The sequence below is a fragment of the Podarcis erhardii genome (assembly GCF_964252035.2).
Source record: "Podarcis erhardii genome assembly, chromosome: 5".
Taxonomy (NCBI): domain Eukaryota; kingdom Metazoa; phylum Chordata; class Lepidosauria; order Squamata; family Lacertidae; genus Podarcis; species Podarcis erhardii.
Genome location: NC_138509.1, coordinates 80,168,814 through 80,190,290, shown reverse-complemented (window position 1 = coordinate 80,190,290; position 21,477 = coordinate 80,168,814). Strand labels below are relative to the sequence as shown.

Below are 21,477 nucleotides of genomic sequence, written 5' to 3'. Positions count from 1 at the left end.
ATAATAGCTTGCAATTTAACCTGACAACTACAATAGGCTTCCACAAACCAGAATCCCAGACCATCATCCCAGACTGGTTTGAGGAAATCAGCTTTGGTTTATGCAAAAGAACTATAGCAAAGGACCCCTGACCATTAGGTCCAGTCATGGCCAACTCTGGGGTTGCAGCGCTCATCTCACTTTATTGGCTGAGGGAGCCGGCGTACAGCTTCCGGGTCATGTGGCCAGCATGACTAAGCCGCTTCTTGCGAACCAGAGCAGCACACAGAAATGCCGTTTACCTTCCCGCCAGAGCGGTACCTATTTATCTACTTGCACTTTGACGTGCTTTCGAACTGCTAGGTTGGCAGGAGCAGGGACCGAGCAACGGGAGCTCACCTGTCGCAGGGATTCGAACTGCCGACCTTCTGATCAGCAAGTCCTAGGTTCTGTGGTTTAACCCACAGCGCCACCCACGTCCCTATAAAGCAACTATCGTTTGGTGCTAATTATGGTTTGGAGCTAATTAAGGTTCTTACTCTCCCCCCCCCCCCCGCCATGCACCACAGTCCATTTTGCCTTTTGCCCAAGCCATTTGTTCCTGCCTTTGTTTACACTGCAGGTCCAAAAGTCTAGCTTTGCATGCTGTCCGTTTGAGGAGTGTTCATTCTGACAATGGACAAGAGATGGAGAATGGAGATGTTACAGCCGGCATCTCTTTCACAGATATCTATCTGAGCCAAGAAGCCGACAAATTGCCTTCCAGTGCAGACACTGAAGAGTCGCAGCTGGGACAGTCTTCACTTTCGCACCCAAGTATCAAATGTACAGAACCAGAGAATCTGCCAGAACCCGTTAAAGAAAACTGCCATGAAGGGAGCCCGAAGACAATACAGAATCCTGCTGAGTATCAAGATAAGCTTTACTTTCACTTAAAGGAAAATCTCTCTAAAGTGAAAGCATATGTCATGGAGATGGGGAAGAAAATTCCTCTCCCAGATGAGTGTGTTATTGAAGGTAGGCCTGACCCTTTGAAATGATGGGAGCATTTTAGAAAATACTTTAGGACCTTCTTTTAAGCTCTCAACCAGCCTCCTCTAAGCATGAGTTCTTTTCACTAGCTGAAATGTGTTTCTGCATAACAGCGTTGTTTTAAAAGGCACTGTCTTGAGATTCCTTCTTGCCTCTGCGTTGTTTCTGTGCTTCATTGTGCTTTACCTCATAAAGGACCTGCTAGCAGGCTGCCCTTGCATGCTTGCTGTGTGCTTCCGCTAACAAGTCCTATATGTGCTCAGAGTTCCCAGGACTCTTTTTCATGGGTTGTATCTAACTAGCTTATGCTCAGAGTAGTAGACCCACTGTAATGAATTAGTTGGTCATGAATGCAATGCACTAAGTTCCAAGTATTACTACTAGTGTATAAAGCCCTAAAAGGTTTAGGACCAGGTTACCTGAAAGACCGCCTTGTCTCTTTTACACTGGCTAGATCACCATGATCACCTGCAGAGATCATCTTCTGAGGCCCTCCTTCATGTGCCTCCTCCCTGAGAGGTCAGGAAGGCGGCAACATGAGAACAGGCCTTCTCTGCAGTGGCTCCCCATCTGTGGAATGCTCTCCCCAGGGAAGTTCGCCTGGCGCCTTCATTACACACCTTTAGGCACCAGGCAAAAACATTCCTTTTTAACCAGGCCTTTGGCTGACCTAATCAACACCCTATACCCTTTAAAATGTAGCTCTTTTTTCGGGGGGGGGGGTATTGGATTATTGCTTTTATTTTGATTTTATATATTTTGATTTTAATTTTTTTTTGTGAACTGCCCTGAGACCTCCGGGTATAGGGCAGTATATAAATTCAATGAATGAATGAATGAATGAATGAATGAGAAGCCCTCCTAATTTCCCCACAGTTGTATCCTATTGGGTTCATTTCAATGTGAACCAAAGCTTTTAGCATGGTGACTCCAGTAATTAAACTATGCCATTATTGTAGAACTCACTTTTACTGTTGTAATTTCCTGAGAATTCCTTAAGTACGATTATTGAGGCAAAATTCCCACACGTTGTAAGATTGATGTGACTGATACTCCATACATGCACAGCCATACCTTCATGTCCATTGCACGCGGGACACTTAGCTAATATTTCCAAAACTCCATAAACTACTTGTTCTGAAATTTGGCTGCAATCTGAACTTCTTTAATTTCTGCAGTTGGTACATCAAGAGCTAGGCTCTTCTTCATCCCACCCATTTCTTAAGAAACTGTTCACAAGTTCCTGCTACAAATAATACACAGCTGTTTGGTGTTGCATTAGCCAAACTGGAATTTGCTGCAATTTTATTAATATTAAATGTAAGGAGTATGGTGAATACGCAATCTGTGTCAAACCACACATGACTAACAGTTTGTTACAACATGACTGTACTGCAATATACAAGGTATAAGTACGAAGAGTTCTCAGAACTGCCACTTCAGTTGTGTCAGTTGTGTTCTATATACCTTTAAAATGAAACATTATTTCTTTGATTAGTGTTCTCAGGAAGCATCTATCATTTTGAAAAGCAAAATAATCCCACTCAAAAATACATATTCAGGGTGCTCTCTAGGTAGGCACAAGTATATTTGTTTACACACATGCACATAAAAACAGGAAGTGACACCATATTGAGTGGGAGGGGCAAGGGAGCAGGAGGCATAGATCTAAGAAATGTGTTAAATGGATGCACATATCTGAACTTCCAGTAAGACCCTTGGAAATTTGGGGCTGTGAGAAAGTGAGAGCCATGATGGCTTAAGGATTTTCATGACAATCCCAGTATTTTCAGGGCATTTGGAGGGTTGGGTATACTTTGGGTAAACACACTTGGGATTCGGGTGAGTGTTGCTTACTGGTGCAGCTTTGAGCAGTTGCGTGTCGAGGTCCCCAGGTCCACCCCAATAACTCACACATCACACAGAAATTTTTGTTTAAGATTTTTGGCATAATTTTGGCCACAACTTTATTAAAATACAAATTTGTGAGGCATTGGTTGTGACTATCTGCCCCCACCATGGGGGACAGACTGACATTCCGCATGATGGGGAATGCACTTGGGGGTTACGCGGAGCAGGGAACCTGCCCTCACCCCAAATGCAACCAGGAGCTCATTGCTATGGCCCGAGCCCCCTTGTCAGAGTGGACAAGCAATAGTTAGCTCCCAATTCCTTTAACGGAATCCCTTGCAGCAGCAGCATTAGAGGGGCAGGCACAGCCAATCCATGCCCCTCAACCAACCAAACCATAAACCAATGCCTAACCGTGAACCTTACAAGTTGTGACGATTTGCTACGCAGTAGGCAAAAACCAAATGGCCCCAGCCAATCAGCCAGATGGACAAAATTCCTACCAGGCCCCCGCTCCAAAGCAGACGACCCCATGACAGGCATAGCAAGGTCAAAGCAAACAACCCTATTCTAGGGAGGGAAGGACAGGCAATCCAATGCACGGGCGAAAAGAGGAAGCCCTAGCCTCGTGCAAGGAGTTTTACTATTTCTGGCTGTCAATCAATAAATGGCAACATTAACTTCTTCCCAACAACAAGGGAAGCCTCAATCGCATCAGTGGCCAACGATCAATTAGCCCGCCCCCCAACTTTGGAGTGTCCTGGTGGCCCCCACCGCAACACGTGCTCTCCATGAAGGAGAACACGCTTTAGTCAACAAATTAGTGAGAATTTGTATAGAAATGCCTTTAAGATTTAATGAAACCTACAGTTGAGAAACCAGTTTAGTTCCTTGTTCTATATTTCTTTAGGGAAACTTCACTTAATCTATTTAAGGACCCCTTCAAAGACCTAGGAGATCCCAGAGTGCAGGAAACTTGTTCCACTGGTAGCTTTTCTCATACAATGATTTAGCAATGGTGTGATATAGGCCCTGCTATTGAGTCCTCTCTTGGCAAGAAAGGAAAAGGATTGTGATTCACATAAAGCTTCAGTTTGCCATAGTTAAATGATGGGCTTATCCACACTTTTGCCCCACTCAGCCTGGATAACTCAGTTGGTTGGAACATGGTTCTGATAATGCCAAGGTTGCAGGTTCGAGCCCCGTATGGGACAGCTGCATATTCCTGCATTGCAGGGGTTGGACTAGATGATCTTCAGGGTCCCTTACAACCCTAAAATTCTATGGTTCTTTCCAGGCACAGGTCCATGTCCAAGTGCCCTCTTTTTTGCTCCAGAGCTTCCCCCTCAAAAACCCGCTCTTTAAAGCTGAATTGGAGCAAACAGCTATTCAGGATTTCTGTGGGTTGTTGTTTGCTCTGATTCAGCTTTAAAGAGCAGGTTTTCGTGGGGCAAGCTTCAGAGAAAAACAGTGGGGCCGTCAGACAGAGAGCTTTAAAGTGCAGACTGTGCCTGAAAAGTGTGGCGGAAAGGTAAGTGTGGATAAGCCCAAGCTGTTATGGTTCTTATAACTATGTATCCCACTTTACAGAGGATAACACTCTATTTGAAGGGTTGCCTGCGGACAATCCACAATTTGAAGGACTCCTCTATTTGAAGAGTTGTCCCATCCAGTTCTTAAAGTACAGACCCAGAAGAAGGGATGGAAGCAGACGGCTTGAAGTTGCCCCTCAGCAGTTACCTCCTGAGCAGCAAGCACACAAGCCACACAGCCCCACTGTGGAGGGATGCACAGCCTTTCTAGTTAATTATACAGCAGTTAATTATTCCAAATTTGCATCAACACGTATAAATTAGTGTGTGCAAGTTTTATGCACTCCTGCACCCTATTTTGCTCTCTTTTCAGTGGTACACTTCTTCTTTAGCAGGCCTTATGCGGCCACCCTAAGGGTAACTCTCCCGCCTCCTGTTCCCGGCAAGGACTTTGCTTGAGTTGGGTAGCAATTTTGAAGTGAATGGCTATTTAGTTAGTTTAGGAGTGTCCTTTGCTTGGCTAGAAATGTTATCTTTTGTTGTGAAAATCAAACCCCATGACAACCTGGCACAGGTTCATATTTATGTCTATGAGGCTGCAATCCTATACATGCTTAGCTAGGAGTAAGTCCCAGGGCACTCAGTAAGCAGAAGTAGTTCTAGAATTGGGCTGCATAACTTGGAGCTCAAGTTTAGTGCTTAGGTATTTCAGAGGGGGAAGAAACAAGATCCAAACCATAAAAAACCTGATCTGTTAAATTTAATAAAGAACCTGCTTTACATCTTGCTTAATTCCATCCAAGATCACTTATTTAATATTTATATATGAAATAGCTTCTAGATCCAATGCACCGACAACCACAATATTTCATCTTTCTTCCTTACTTTCAAAAAATTACCATCTTTTCCACCTGTTTCTCTTTTAATTTAAAAACAAAACAAGGAGGGGTAGTTTTCATCAGCTTATATTTCTCCAGATGTCTTGCGATCTTCCTTCTTATCTGCGTTTCAGGAATTTTGCTTACTACAAAGCTAGGCTTACTGGTTTATAATTTCCTGGAGGACCAGTTCGTTTATTAAATCTAGTTGGACTTTGTTGGCTGGGATTTCCAGCCGGTTCTATTTCTGTATATATCTAGTAGAACAGGATATTTTTCTTTTTCCTGTTTGATCTTACAGAAATTGATTACTTTGACATATTTTGAGATCATTCTCAGGTTGCCTGCACACATGAGATCAATGCAGTCAATATTGTGACCTTACGATCAACAGCATGTAAGACAGGAAACAAGTGGGAAATGTATTGCTAAAATCACATCTAATTTTAAGCAGTGGCCTTAGATGTCCACCTATTATCTGATTGACATTAGCCTGTTTTTATGGACTTTACACATAAAAGGTTCTTTCCTAAGAGCCTTCTATTGAGCTAGTATGATAGCAAATATAGCTTCATTCAGACATTTGGTTCTGACCACATGAAGGATCCTGTGATAACATACAAGTCTAGCCTCATCCTCTTGACAACAACACAACTGCCAGCCAGGCCACTGGCTGACACATGAATTGTGTTAGCCTGAATGGGTGCTTCTGTGCATGTAGGGTTTCAAACATATAAATAAGAACCCTAGTCAAACAGGGTTCCTGACTGTGTCAGAAACCCTATTCTCATGCAAGACTATTATTGCATTGGCCGGCATATTTGTGATTGTCATGAGAGCTAGCCCCACACATTCCAAAAAGATGTTTCATTTGTTTGGTACCCACAGATACTGATTGCCTGAATAGGGCTTGGGGGATTTTCCTTGGAGCTGGTTCCCACTTCCAGCTGACACTTGAACATAAGAATGAAAACTTTTAGAAAGCCCTACAACTGAAGTGACCAGCTGAAATGAAATTCCCTTCAGTGTCCATGATAGCTCGCATTCCATCGCATAAATCATCATATTATATTTCAATGCTGCATAGTTTTCATAAGTAGTTTTGATGAGTTATTGTGCATTTTATGTTAGATTGGGGGAAAGCAAATTGGTACGACAGTTGTAAAGTTTTGTCTTAAGCTCTGCATTGGCTTTCCCCCCTTGCTTTTATTATTTTCTGTAGGATATAAACTTAAACAGCAAATATTTGATGGAGTGTATGACAGAATTCCCCTTGATAACTAGGGCAAGAGTGCCCTTGGTCTGAATTTGGTTGGTGTTATGTTTTATGCTGTGCTGTGAGATAATTAGTACCATATGATGGAATAGATGGGAAAGATCACTGCTCCCCTGCAGTGCTTGCTTCTGGAACCTTTTGATAAATTTAAGCATGGCATGAGCCAAAGCATGATTGAGAACACATGGGCTTCTGCTAACTCAATGCAACCACAAACTTGCAGAGACGCAGAGCAGCATTTCTGAAAATCAGTTGTGTTTTCACTATGCCAAAAATAAAAAATTAGCTGGCCTCTTATTATTTAAATCTGATGTTAAGCTCCAGACCCAAAAGTACTGTTCCCATACTGTGAAAAGTTCACATGCCAACACTCAAACCGGTTCTTCTATGTAGGCTGCCTTTACCAATTGCACTTTAGTACCCATGGCAGCACAGCCAGTATTATAAGAGGGGCACTAATCTGCTGCTCAGAAATAGAATTAAGGACCTTCTCCCATTTTCATGACTAGGAGGGGGGCATTATTTAGCCAGATGTCACAGCTCTGCATGGCCTTACCTTTTCCAATGGGTGCGGATAGCAGCTTCAGTGGATAATTTTCAGAGGGCGAGGAAGTGCAATGTGGGGAAGAGTTAAACCTTCTTCCCCTGATGCCACAGTCCTGACCGGGGCTCTTCTCAATAGCTGCTTTCTGTAAAAGAAATATAGGTTGATAATTCCTATCATGGAACTCCCACATCACCTAAAATGTTTGCTTTAATTGCTAGGGAAATCTTACTTCAGAGCTAGAAACTCCTTGGGAAGGGAGCAGAGGTTCTGTTTCTGTGAGGTGGTTTGGAATGGATCAGAAGTGGAGTGGGTGTGGGTGGGTGGGTGTGTAGTAAACACTGATGTAAGCAGTTTCCCCATCAGCTGAGTCTTTATGCCGCTGCCAAACAGGCACCATAAGTTGCTTGCTGTTGGCCATTTTGATTAAACTTTAAGCTACTGTGATACGAACTAAAGGGCTGGTTTCAGCATTACACTTTACACCTATTACTGCCTTTTTCCTGTGATATACTCTGAATCCTGAAGTATATCTGCATATCCTTGTTTGGACTCTTCATATGGACACATAGAGAGAATAAATCCTCATGATCATACATGTCCCAGGTGATTATTTTCATGTTTTATGAATTTATTCCTTTATATGGAAATTTCCGTCTTGCCCTTCAAGAAGCTATGGACATTTTTCTCTGCAAGTTTTGCCTTCTCAGGCAGTTACACTCGGATGGACATTGGCTTCTTGCACTACTGATTACCACCTAGATTAGCATTCTTCTTCTGCTTCTTCTTCTTCTTCTTCTTCTGCTGCTGCTGCTGCTGCTTTCCGGTGCATTTTGGGTTGTTATGCAGTGTTTTAAAGCTGTTCTAAAGACTGGTGTTATGCTCCTGAAAATTGTGGATTCTGCCATGTGCACAGAAACTCTTAAGTACAGTGGTACCTTGGTTCTTGAACTAAATCCATTCTGGGAGTCCGTTCGACTCCTGAAACCATTGGAAAACCAAGGCGCGGCTTCTGATTGGCTGGAGAAGCTTCCTGCACTCAATTGGAAGCCGTGTCAGATGTTCAGCTTCTGGAAAACGTTTGCAAACCGAAACACTTACTTCTGGGATTGCAGTGTTCTGGAGACGATTTGTTCAACAACTAAGCTGTTCGAGAACCAAGGTACCACCGTATGCCCAAACATGTGAGTGGGCTTTGACCAGCAAGCAAGGCAGTGAGCTGAAAGCTCTTTTTGTGCCAGGAAACCCCAAGTGGACCCGGTGTGAAAAGGGCTTTTAAGGGCTGTCCACCTTGCCTGGGACTTGGCTTGCACAATTTCAACCAGCGTATGGTTGAAAATGCACAAGTCAAATAAGGGATTGCAGTAGCTGTATTGCACCTTTATTTCTCCAAGAAGATGAATGCAGATGAAATGAGGGCCCTCTTCGCATCCTAACAGGGACGCATCTAAGCCTTAGCAATGGTAGTGGCACTTCATACTGTTGGACCATTCCCTGGTCTCTGATTGCGAGTCTTCCATCCCAAAGAAGGGCCAAGGCTTAGATCTGATGCAAGAGAAGTGGATAGCTAAATGCCAGCAATGACATAAGGAGCAAGCAGCAGTCTGAGCAAGGGGAAATATCCACACTTCATCCAGGCTGTTACTTTAAATTCATCCATGCAGCCATTTTCCTGTAGCTTTAGAGCTCTGCCTTTTCTCTTTTGTCTTTCATGGAATGCATTTTCTAACCTTCCTTTGTTAACCTGCAAAGGTCAAATGTGTTCACAATAACCGAATAATCGTCTTGCGTACTGCCACAAGGAAAACACAGAAAGGGATACTATGTAAGGTCACCATATGTTGTTGATTTAAAGAAATTCCCCGTATTTCACACCGTGATGGGTCTCTTTTATTGTGCAGAGATTTCCTACTGCTTAGGGTATGGCTTGTGATAAATGCTTATCGCAATGCCTGCAGCTTTTATTATTTATTACGTCCCACCTATTTCCAAAGGTAGTTTCCATACTGTATATCAGTAATCTGTAATAATAGCCAATATCATGTTTACAAGTGTCTGTGTGTCTGCCTCCTCCCCTTGTACTGCTTTGCCAGCATGGGAAGTTTGGAAATCCCCACAATTCCTTTTTCTTCAGCAATTTGGTATCACCGGCGATCTTGCCGGCGATCAGTGCCTACCCCAGACTCTGGATCATTAACAAACAAGTGGAAAAGCACAGGTCCCAAATACGCTAATCTCAGTTCTATTTGCATACAGCTACTGTTCTCTTTCCACTGTTTGTTGATCATTTTGCTGGGACGAGATTAAATTCATACAGCCCAATAAAAAGGTTGTTATTGTTTAGTCGTTTAGTCGTGTCCTACTTTTCGTGACCCCATGGACCAGAGCACGCCAGGCACTCCTGTCTTCCACTGCCTCCCGCAGTTTGGTCAAATAAAATAAAAAGGTACATAACAGTTAAGGACATTAAAGCTGTATGCATACCATACGAGAGCCAGTGTGGTGTGGTGGTTAAGAGCGGTAGTCTCGTAATCTGGGGAACCGGGTTCGCTTCCCCGCTCCTCCACATGCAGCTGCTGGGTGACCTTGGGCCAGTCACACTTCTTTGAAGTCTCTCAGCCCCACTCAACTCACAGAGTGTTTGTTGTGGGGGAGGAAGGGAAAGAAGAATGTTAGCCGCTTTGAGACTTCTGAAGGGGAGTGAAAGGCGGGATATCAAATCCAAACTCCTCCTCCTCCTCCTCCTCTTCTTCTTCTTCTTCTTCTTCTTCTTCTAGCACACAGCTTCCCCTGAAGAATTCTATGAACTGTCATTTATGCCTGAGAGAGCTATAATTCCCAGCATCTTACAGTTCCCACTGCTTATGTCTATGGCCTTCAATTCTTGCCCACTTCAGAAAGCATATTTTGGTCATTCAGAGCCTTTGGTGAAGAGGCATAGTATAATCACTTGCATTTACAGATGACAGTCATCTTCCTCAATGCCTAATTTAGTTTGGGACATTCATAAAGCCGAGTCAGCCGAGATGTTACTCGAAGAAAGTGAAAGCTGATGAATATGAATGGATGAAATAGTTCTCATCCTGCCTCATTGTTATGAGCTTCAACACCAGTAAGTCCCAAGCCAGCATTGTCAGCAGACCATGTTGATGGAAACCCAGCCAGATGGGCGGGGTGTAAATAATTAATTAATTTTTTTTTTTTAAAAAAAAAGCTGTTGTTCAACAACATCTGGAGGACCTCCCCATTCATCACCTGGGGGATCACATGCTTGAATATCCCTCCTTACTATATCCCTGAACATGCAAAGCTTAGCACATGAGGGGCAAAAATTCTAGAAAACAAATTAGGTAAACTAGTTTTAGGTACAGGGACCCCTGATCATTAGGTCTAGTCGTGACCGACTCCGGGGTTGCGGCGCTCATCTCGCTTTATTGGCCAAGGGAGCCGGCGTACAGCTTCTGGGCCATGTGGCCAGCATAAGCCACTTCTGGCGAACCAGAGCAGCATACGGAAACACCGTTTACCTTCCTGCTGGAGCAGTACCTATTTATCTACTTGCACTTTGACACGCTTTCGAACTGCTAGGTTGGCAGGAGCAGGGACTAAGCAACAGGAGCTCACCCCATCGCGGGGATTCGAACCGCTGACCTTCTGATCGGCAAGTCCTAGGCTCTGTGGTTTAATCCACAGTATTAGACTGTTGTTAAAAGAAGACAAGATTCTGGGATTCACATTTCAAGAATGTAAAGAATTAAATGGTCATTTAATCTGCACTGATTCTATCTATCATCTATCTATCTATCTATCTATCTATCTATCTATCATCTATCTATCTATCTATCTATCTATCTATCATCTATCTATCTATCATCTAGCTAGCTATCATCTATCTAATTTTACTTCATTCCCTTACTTTTTCCAGCCATATATGCAGCTCCATCTTGAATAGATTGTTGACTTTACTGCTTCAAAACAGCATCAAATGAAGTTTAATACAAGCTATAGTTGGCATCTCCTGTCTAACTTTTAAGTGGTAGGGGAAAGTCTGGAAAACTATTACATTTTGTGGGCCTTAATCATATACATATTTGGTTATCTTGTGGGTAGCTGTTCTTATGTGAGCTTCTTAAGTCTCAAAGTCACTGATAGAAATAATAGAATCCAGAGTGGAGAAAGCATTACAGAATAATCGAGAACGGCTTTGGACCTTATGGAATGTCAGGGGAACAGGAAAGACAACTTTCCCAAGAGTATAGAAAATGTTCTACTTCAGACAATATAGAGAATTCCAGGAATTCCAGGGGGAAAAGGGAAAAGGATAAATTTCATCCCTCCTCTCCCATTCAGCAGTGTCCAAAGTTGCTCAGACTTGATACATTTTGGGGGGGGGGGTCAAACTATATGTGATTTTAAACATCTCATTAGGAAGCTATCATTTTTTTAAAAAAACAACAACAATGATAATAACAGCAGGTGAGGCGCAATTTTCATCAGGACCACAATATTCAGAAAGGGGAGACTTAACCCTTTCACAACCCACCATGGTCCCAACAAAAATCACTCTCACCAGTCACCACACTGCTATCACAGACCCGGGGGGGGGGAATGCTCCCATTGGCACCAGTGGGAGCTTTTTCTCTGGGACTAATGCCATTTTTGAGGGATGGTTTTCAGCGGTAGTAAGGCTGCGGCAAAAAGCATTAAACCTCAGCTTCCTGTATGCTTAGGTCATTGTGATCTACCCACTATTTAAAATGCTAAAAAAATACAAACTGATGGTCTTTCTCCACAGATTTCATGCTAAACACATTGTGGCTCAGTTTTTCTAGCACACTATCTTATACTATTTATTGGTGGGGTGGTCTGCTCCCGAGTCAGGAATGGGGAACGGACAGACAGGACTGAAAAAGGGATAGCTCTACCCAATCTACTGTAATTTATCATGGTGTCTGAACACAGCCACACAGACCCATGTGGATCTCCCTTTGATACTGTGGTGAGGATGAGTTCGTCCTTGCATTTTTTATTTTTATTTTGGAAGAAAATTACTTCTGAATATAGTAGATGTGAGTTAAAAGATAGATATAAGAGACTGCCAAATGTATGTTTCATTTGTGTGTGTGTGTGTGTGTGTGTGTGTGTGTGTGTGTGTGTGTGTTTTAAATGAAATGAAATTTGCAGATTCTGGCTTGTGGTTTCTGATTTGTTTCATGTGAATGAACATTGTGTTTGGGCTAGTGCCACGAAATAGATGCCACATAAATACGTTTCTTCTGTGTCTCACTGTGGTTCTGTTCAATGACAAAATGGAAGATTCTTCATCAATTAACAATTACTAAAAATAAAAAAGACCACGATGACAGCTGCATGTTTTAAAGTAAAGCTACAAATTATGTTTAAACTGGAGGATGTGTTTTAGGCCTCAAAGTGCCTATTAGTTAACATAAATTAAGAAGCTTTTTAATCATGGAACCCACTGATTAAACAATAGCCAACAGTGAACAGTGGTTAGCCAAGTATACTTTAGTAAGCAAGATTGTGAATGCAAACTGAATGCAGATTTATTTATTTATTTATTTATTTATTTATTTAAGAAAGCATCAGGTGGAAAAGATTCACACTTGTCGAAGAAGCGGGTGTGTTGTGTACAACTCATTTGAATGCTAAGGAGTCTGATAAAAAGCTAGTCCTTGTGGACTAGGCATATAAATATAAGGCATGAGATAAACCAAAAAACCAGATATATAATTTATAATACTTAAAATATGCCTACCGTCGGACTTAATACTTTTTAGAGCAACAGAAGATAAAAGAATCTGGCAGTCTCCTCCTCCTATTGTAGTATCATTACCAGGCAATTGTTCGGGTGTTCAGTACTGCCAATGTGATGGTTTGTCACCTATGACGTTCTGCAAACACTATTCTGAGGAGATAGCTGAGCATATGTTGGCTTGTCCATTTGGGCCAAAGTGACAGCACACTGAGAGAACTATCCGTTTCTTCATGACCTCAGAAATTTAGATGCACTTAAGAAAATGCAGACAGAGAGAGAAACTGCTGGTGTTTATTATGAAGTAAAAAGACGACTTTTTAGCTTGTATGCAACCATGAAGTGGTACGTCCAAACAGTGGGTTGCATCCAGAGTTCTGTGTAGACAGGAACATGACCTTCTTATTTATTATCCATAAGAAGGACTTGTCCTTGCATGTATGGTCATCTTCTAACATGCAAATGAAATTTCATAGTAAAGAACGAAAAGTATGTGTGTGCAGGGCTCAGAATCACATCCCTAATGTTTGTTATGGATTTGTAAGTTTGCGTGGTGAGTTCCCGCCTCCCCCCTCAAGACACAGAATTCGGGTTAATGGGTCAAATTCGGGTTAATGGGTCGAATTACTTTATTGATTACAGGAATTGAGCGGTATTGGCTTAGGCATTGGTCCTAACAACTAACCAGCTTCAGCCCGCTTGCTTGAAGACCGGTGAGGATTAGCCACCAATGGGGGAGTCCTGCTGATGCATGTCAGCTAGGACCTCCCCCCGGAGTTACCGCTTGGGGGCATGCCGTGGGCCAACACCTCCATAGGCTTAGGACAAGGCCACACCCCCCATAATCCTTTATCGGACTACCCTTTTGCTTTGGGGGAAGGTGATGGCACTTCCCCCCCCCCTTCATCAGCATAATAATAGAGCAATACCCCTACCAATGCCTAACCGCCAATACCGAGGAGTTGTGAAAGATTGCTATGAGGTAGGCGAAAACCAAGTGGCTGGTGCCAATCTGCCAAATGGAAAAATTCCTACTAGGCCCCTTGACGGCGACCAACTGAAGTCCATAGCAACGTCAGAGAGCCTAGCCTAACAGGTGGGAGGGAAGGGAAAACCTAGCTAGCCGCAGCGCGGGAAAGAGGAATACCCTCTGCCGCGCCAGACCTAAATGCAGTGAGGCCACGCCCCCCGGTCCAGCCGACTGGCTGGCCCGGGGATGACGCATCTGAGGATTCCCTGGTATCGCGGGGGCTGAAGCCAGCCCCCGCGAGCGTGGGGGAGGGGCGTGAAGCCCGCAACCCCACCTCCTCCCTAGCTCGGAAGTGGCTTTGTTGGCAGATGTTACCTTACCACACCCCTCCATAGGGATGAATTTTATAACATGCCCTAACACCACAGTACTAGGTATCAACAAAGAGTGCAAGCCTTAAGTGTAAAATAATCATGCTTAGGTTTCCATTAAATAATAACAGCTGACGCTAATAACATGTATTTCCCTCCCAGATACCGTCAGAAGTTGTGTAGCAAAGTTGTTCTTCAGCTGTCCCCTGAAAGGACATTACTGCCTGTACAGTAAATCCAGTTTTACTCTCATCAGTCAACAGCCTCAGCTTTGGATCCATATCATGTTTCTCTTTCAACAGGTGTGTGCAATATGTACGTATCCATAGTGGCACTTTTATCATTTAAAGGTTCCCCCCACCCCACCCCCAATTAAAGTCTAAATTGTTATCTCTTTGGAGATGCTGTTGACCCTTATCACTGTTGTTGTGAGGTGAGTATTTTTATTCTGGGTTTGCAGTTACTGGGGCCCTGATACTAACCAGGGTCATTGCTAACTATGCTTTCCTTGTAAGGCAGAATTTGGAACGGGCTTGCAAATTGAGGTTTTGCAAGGAACTTTGGTCCTTGTATTAAGCATAGTTGGCATTAGTCTAGCATGAAACCATTAATACCAACAGGGCAATAGATGGGGACTTGCAACAGAAATGGGGGCAGGTATGTGAGTTATTGATTTGCAATCTACATTTTTCAGGGAACCAGTGTTATGTCTACCTCAGACTTCTAGGATTGTTATTATTGTGATTTTTCGTCTGCTAATAATGCTGTTTAACATGCCTTTAGCTTTAACTGTACTGTATGCTGCTTCTGGTGGTTTGGTTTTTTATTTTATTTTAATTATTTTGCAACATTTACTCGATTTTGCAATCATGCTGGAAAAGGATAAAGACCGACTAAATTGCTTTTGCATGCAAGTTGTAATAATATGGAAAATGTGGCCCATTTCAAACAATGTTAATGTTCTTGACGGATTTTCTTTTTACCATGTGATGATTCCAACTCTCATATTTTGACTCCTATCTACACAATAGTCTAAATACAGTATGAATAACAGGCAGTGCAAATGAAAAGCAAAACACAGCTCAGTATCAGTATCCCATTCCCACTGAAGGGAAAGGCATTGTGCAGGAAGAGAGCCGGTCCGCGCATTAGTCCAGGAATCCCAACCCAATTTCAGTGCTGTCAAACTTCATTTTATTCTTACATATCCTAATTCAGAGACAAATTAAATGATCAAGACACAAAGGCACCAGAGTAAGGAGGCGGAGTTGTCCTCCCCCGCCCACCCACAACGCCCCACTGCAGATCACGATATTCCTCTGAAGCACCTATATATATATATATAAAGTGATTTTAAAATACATTGCATTTCAGCAATTTATAATGTGATGATATACATACCCACTCTGATGCAAGGTCTGTTAAGTTCAATAGTACTTAATCCCCAGCAAGGGAAATATGTAAGCTCCACTGAACCCATTGGGACTTACTTCTGAGTATAGGATTGTGCCGTAAATCTTCAATATAGCAAAGAGAAGATAGTACAATCTTGCTTTGAATCTCTTCCACTCACCCATACGCACAAATTTATTTGCCTCTCTGCCACTGAAATTGCACCCCTATAGAGATGTCTTCTGTGACATGGGGCTGTTCTCACACAATAATGACCACTCCCCACCTCAAATGGGGGGGTCGCTTTTTGCGGGGTCGCGTGCAGCCCCTCAGTCCTACATGATCCACGGCAATTCAGCCTGCCTTCGCCTCCCCAAGGTTCCCGCCTAACCTCAGACTGTTAACCAATCCCAGTTGGGGAGGTGTTGCCAGGGGAGTTGATCAGGTAGAGTTAGGACCACCCTGCACACACAATAGAGGGTGGAGCTTACCTGGGAGTCCTCAGTCGGCTCCAGAGCTTCTCCCACCCTGCCCTCCCTCAGTTTACACCTTCCTTTTGCAGGTTGAACTCTTCTTTACAGGGATGTAGGCGCTGCTACGGTCAATGATGGTTGCTGTTGAAGGACCGGGAAGGAATTTCCCTGCATTGGCAGGTTTTGCCTTCCCTGTAGCAAAACGTCACAACAAAGGCCTTGGGTGGAATCCTTTAGTCTATCTTCCCTAAATGGGGGGGGGGGTGCCGTGAAGCGATGACCCCCCCCCTGCGACGGCGATCCCAGGGTTCCCCATTAAAGGGGTTGTGTGGAAGGGAGTCACTGGCCATACGCCATTAGGTTGTCAGTGCTCTCCCATGTGTTGCGGCAAAATGGGGGGTGGGCTCTCTGCTTAAACATACATTTTCCAGAGCCAGCCCAATCCCCACACAGTTTGGATAACCCTGCTGTTCCCCAGATCCCCGGACGGGGGCTGGGAGAGATAAACACCCAATGCCTAAGCCAAGGTCTCCCTACATCTGAAAGTTTAATAAAGTTGTGGCCAATTTTAATCCCATAACAGGTTGTCATGAGTCATGAGTCCTCCCGGGGGGTCGCCTGGGATCGGGGGGTCTCTGCCCGGCCGCGCAAAGTTATAGCTGGCATTTATTTACGTTGTGCAGTGTTTAATAACATGACCAGTTCACCAGGTATTTGAATCTAGAAAGCATGGGGCACAGAAACTGTAAGCTTCTTTTCCTCTTGGAACCTCTTCACAGCCTTCTCCTTCCTCCTTAATTACGCCTGCCCATCACTACTGTTGACACTCCTGTCAATCACAAATTGACACTCCTGCCATTCACAAATCCTGCTGTTGAGCTGTGGCATGACTATTATGCTTGGCCAAAGCTGAAGAAACAGGACTAGCACGAATCCCAAGAGCACCAATCAGCAGGTAGCTTAACACCCATTGGAACATTTCCATTTGCATTTATGTACTATGGCAATGATTCAGCAAAACTTTCAAGTCGCACACTTCCTTTGAGTGTCTCATCTATTTACAGTTAACCGGAGGCTAAAAACTGAATGTTTATTTAGATAATTGTGTGCACTCTGTCAAAGGTCCCACAGAAGCAGTCTCTGAGACATCAGAAAATATATTTCTTGCCCCAGGCGGATTTTAGGAACCAAGGGTAGGAGAAACTTGTGGTATCAGTGTTAAGGATATGGAACTACATCAGTAGAGAAACTGAAGTAAGGGCTGAAGCACCTGAGTGAATCTGAACAGAATAGAGAATTAATTGAATCAAATAAAGGAAAGAAAGAATATTAAAAGGAAGTGTATATTGGAGGAGCTAATGGGAAAGAATGTTGAATGGGGGGGGGGAATGCAAGGAGCAAAGACACCATTGATGAATGAAGCTACTATACTCCAGCAAGTTCACTGAAGAATAAGGTTAAAACCTGGTCTTGGGGGAAATAATAAGGTGAAATAGTTAAATACAGATGAAAATCAGCACTGAGGAAAACATGATAACAGTTGGGTGTAAGCCATGTATTAACAATATTGAATTTAGAAGATTGAAGGTAAACACAGTGGAAAAGAAAACATTTTTTTTAAAAAAATGGGTTAATAATTGCACTGCAGTCGCTGTGCCACATTGGTTTCCCTTTATTTTGTAACTTCCTGGGAGTTATAATTTTTATCTTTTTTTAAAATGACAGGGCATAACAGTATCACCCTGTTGCTTTCAGTTACAGTCTGGTTTCAGAGTCAGGTTTTATGTACTGTATAGTGTCGGTCGCTTGAATCAATTATAATGTGTTGAGGACGGGGTTGCCATGCCTGCCTGTGCCTCAGCTTCCTTAGCTTGAGCCTCAGAAAGACATGAGAAGGGGAAAAGTTTAAATTATCCATTGTCTCACTGCTCTCTCCCCGATATGAAAATTATTAGGATTGTTTCTTTTGCTATTGACTCTGAGAGTTTTGGTAAGTCACCATATAATTAACTGAGTTTGTCAGAACTTTTCTAACCTGTATTTTGTATTAATTGTCAGATTGGGGGGGAAACACTGTTCATGACGCTTTCTTCTTTCAATATTGCCCAGCAGAGTTTGTTCCCAGAAGCTTTGTCCATGCAAAATAATTCTGTACAAGCCTTGAAAGCATTGTGGGAGAAAACCCAGCTGAAGGGAACACACAGCTTTGAAACTGCAATGGTTCAGTCTACATTTCCACACGAAAAGGTATTTCTCTTTCCTCCCCACCCCCAGTGAGCATTCATGAGGGTATGATGTGCATATTACTATATGATAGATCAGTGCAGTAGCCACCAAATCTGGACAGAGAGATCAAATCAATGCTGCTCCTCAGGATCATAGTGAAATTTTAGTGGACCATTGGCTGTGGAGTTTATGTGCGAATGCTAGAAGCCTCTGAGACAAGATGGGCTTCTTGAAGCACTGAATTCAAGTACTCCGAAGCTGAAAATTCATGGTTATAAATAAGAGCATGGATGTAATCAAAACCAAGGAAATGGGGAGAATCAATTGGATGCTGTTATCCCTAGATATGAGCTCCCTAGAAAGGACAGAGAAGTACTGGGAGTGGTGTAGCTCTGCATGTTAAGAGGGTATAAAATTCAGATAAAGTAGAAAACTTGAAGGGACATAGCATACATTTCATTTCACATGTTCGCAAATATAAAAGTGGGAACAGAAAGTTGTTATTTTTAACAGCACCACATAGGAGAGGGCACAGTCTCTTTCTCTGCTTCATGGGTAGCAAATCTTGCATGTGGACTTTTTTTGTGTGTCATTTAGTGCAAATGTATTATTCCCCTCAATCTCCTAGACATTCCTTTATTTTGATCACCTTTTGGAGCCTGAAAAGGAGGGAAAGCATATGGGTTTGTCCAAAATGATAAAGGCTATCCTTTTGTCTTGGTCATTTGTCTGACTAACCTAATGTACCGGAAGGAACTTTTGCAAATACATACTTTTATATAGACACATATATGTGAGCTTGTCTCCTTTTTTCATTTTTGCACAGTCTCTTGTTTTTAAATGCTGCTCAGAGGTAGGTTGCCTTTGATCATTCAGCCATCATGGCTAATACCAATCCATAGGCCCATCCTCCATGACTGGGGCATAGTGGCAGAGGATGTTAGAACATAAGAAAAGCCTCCTGGATCAGGCCAGTGGCCCATCTGATCCAGCATCCTGTTCTCAACAAGATGCCTAGGGGAAGCCTGCGAACAGAATCTGAGCTCAGCGGCATGCTGAGAGCAACTGGCATCAGAACTATGCTGCCTCTGTCAGTGGGGATAGAACATAGTCATATCTTCTATGAATTCATCCAAGTTGGTGGCCCTCACTACTTTTGGCAGGAGCGAATCCCATGGTTTTACTGTTTGAAGAAGTACGTTCTTTTGTCTCTTCTGAATCTTCCAGCATTCCGCTTAATATGATATCTCCAAGTTCTCAAGGACTGCCTCTCCCCATATGAACCAACCCGTGACCATGTGACCACAAGAGGTCCAGGGGGTGGCAACACGAGAATGGGCCTTTTATGCTATGGCTCCCCATTTGTGGAATGTTCTTCCCAGGGAGGCTCGCCTGGCACCTTCATTACATATCTTTAGGCGCTAGGCAAAGCGTTCCTTTATAACCAGCCTTTAGCTAGTTAAACCTTCTATGACCTTTTAAATGTGGGAGGGTTTTTTGGTTCATTTTATTATATATTTTGTTTTCTCATTTTGTATTTATCTGTTGTGAACCACCCTGTTATCTTCAGATGATGGGCAGTATACAAATATGAATAATAATAATTATTATATTAATAATAATAAAGTGGGGGGGACTTTTTTCTGTCCACCATCCATGCCATGAATACTTTTATACACTTCTATCATATTGCTTAAACTAAGTTTAATAAGTTTCTGAACTTGTCAGTGCTTGCATTGATGTCCTCTGTGCTGTTTTTTGAAAGGTCGTTGAGTTTTGTCCCTAATCCCTTGCACATGCAATTGATATCTGGATGGAAATGAAAATGGTACTTGGCATTTGCTCTTATTTACAAAAAAAGAGAGAATAGCTGCCTTTTGCAAATTCACATAATTGTGGGCTATGGCACCGACTCTGCAGGGGTAATGATTTGTGCATGCTCTATCCTGTCAGCCTTTGCCCTTTAAAAATATCCCTGCTTCAAAGCAATTGCAATTTCAAAGATGGCAAAGAATTCTGTTTCAAAGCAAAGCAAAAGATTTCTGGTCAAAGCTATTAGCCTTTAATTGAGGTTCATGCAAATGACCAGCATGGATTTTTAAAAAATGTATTTGAAGTAAGTCTTAACAACCTACAGTTTTCTTTTAAAAATAAAAAAAACTGCACACAAACACACACACATATGCACAACCCTAACTTAAAATTGCATAATTGAAGTCAAGCAAGGAGAGATGCTTTTCTAAAACTTTCACTGACAGAAAAGATCCAAAAAACATGAAGACCAGACAATAGCACCTTTTGTCTGAATGTGGCTAAACTACTATAGGATTGACCATCACATTCAAAAATAAGAATTTAAGTCCTCCCAATGTCCCCACAAATTGAACAAAAATGATGTAAGTAAAACAAATATTTTTTTTCACAAACAAGAGACTCACTTTGTGTCCAGAGCTGCTTACTTACACAAAAACACAGTGAAATAAAAAGCAAACAGCAAAACTGCTCAAACATACTCCTAATGCCATGTTGGGACATTTTTGAAGCAATCCTCACTCCTCCAATCCTAACTTTCCAGATGCATTCGATGTGGGACTGAATTTAAAGCAATCAAATCAAGTCACATGTTTTCTCTGCTTACAAAAAGATTGGGTGGGGTTTCCTTTGAGGAGAAGTATAAAATAGGACAAGGAAATAATGTGTGGCTTTGAGTTTTTTTTGGGGGGGGGATAAAAAATAATCTTTTGCATTCTTATTGAGAGGACTGAAGTATCTTTGGAAATCTCAGTGAAATAGATTTTATTATATTTGCTTCTAAACATTTGACTGAGTTCCATGAGTTAGTAGTAGTAGTAACTGCTGCTACCAGGCCTAAGACAAGGGTGTAGTATTTGTCATAGGACGTGGGTGGTGCTGTGGTCTAAACCACTGAGCCTCTTGGGCCTGCCAACCAGAAGGTCAGCGGTTCGAATCCCCATGACGGAGTGAGCTCCCGTTGCTCTGTCCCAGCTCCTGCCCACCTAGCCGTTCGAAAGCACACCAGTGCAAGTAGATAAATGGGTACCACTGCAGCAGGAAGGTAAATGGCGTTTCTGTATGCTCTGGCTTCCATCATGGTGTCCTGTTTTGTCAGAAGCGGTTTAGTCATGCTGGCCACATGATCCGGAAAGCTGTCTGTGGATA

General features: G+C 42.7%; 1 protein-coding gene across 13 annotated transcripts in view; it reads left to right on the top strand.

The window, feature by feature from the left end:
• VEPH1 (ventricular zone expressed PH domain containing 1) overlaps positions 1 to 21,477 on the top strand; it is a 150,589-nt gene that overhangs the window by 93,786 nt on the left and 35,326 nt on the right. For 10 of the 13 annotated variants that reach the window (XM_081862334.1, XM_081862329.1, XM_081862331.1 and 7 more), the window contains 3 exons: positions 602 to 996; positions 14,369 to 14,508; positions 18,184 to 18,318. In XM_081862334.1, coding sequence (XP_081718460.1) covers positions 602 to 996; positions 14,369 to 14,508; positions 18,184 to 18,318 — 670 coding nt within the window. Of the gene's footprint in view, positions 1 to 601; positions 997 to 14,368; positions 14,522 to 18,183; positions 18,319 to 19,123; positions 19,365 to 21,477 lie in introns of those variants that run through there. The other 3 variants (XM_081862325.1, XM_081862326.1, XM_081862327.1) reach the window with 3 other exon arrangements.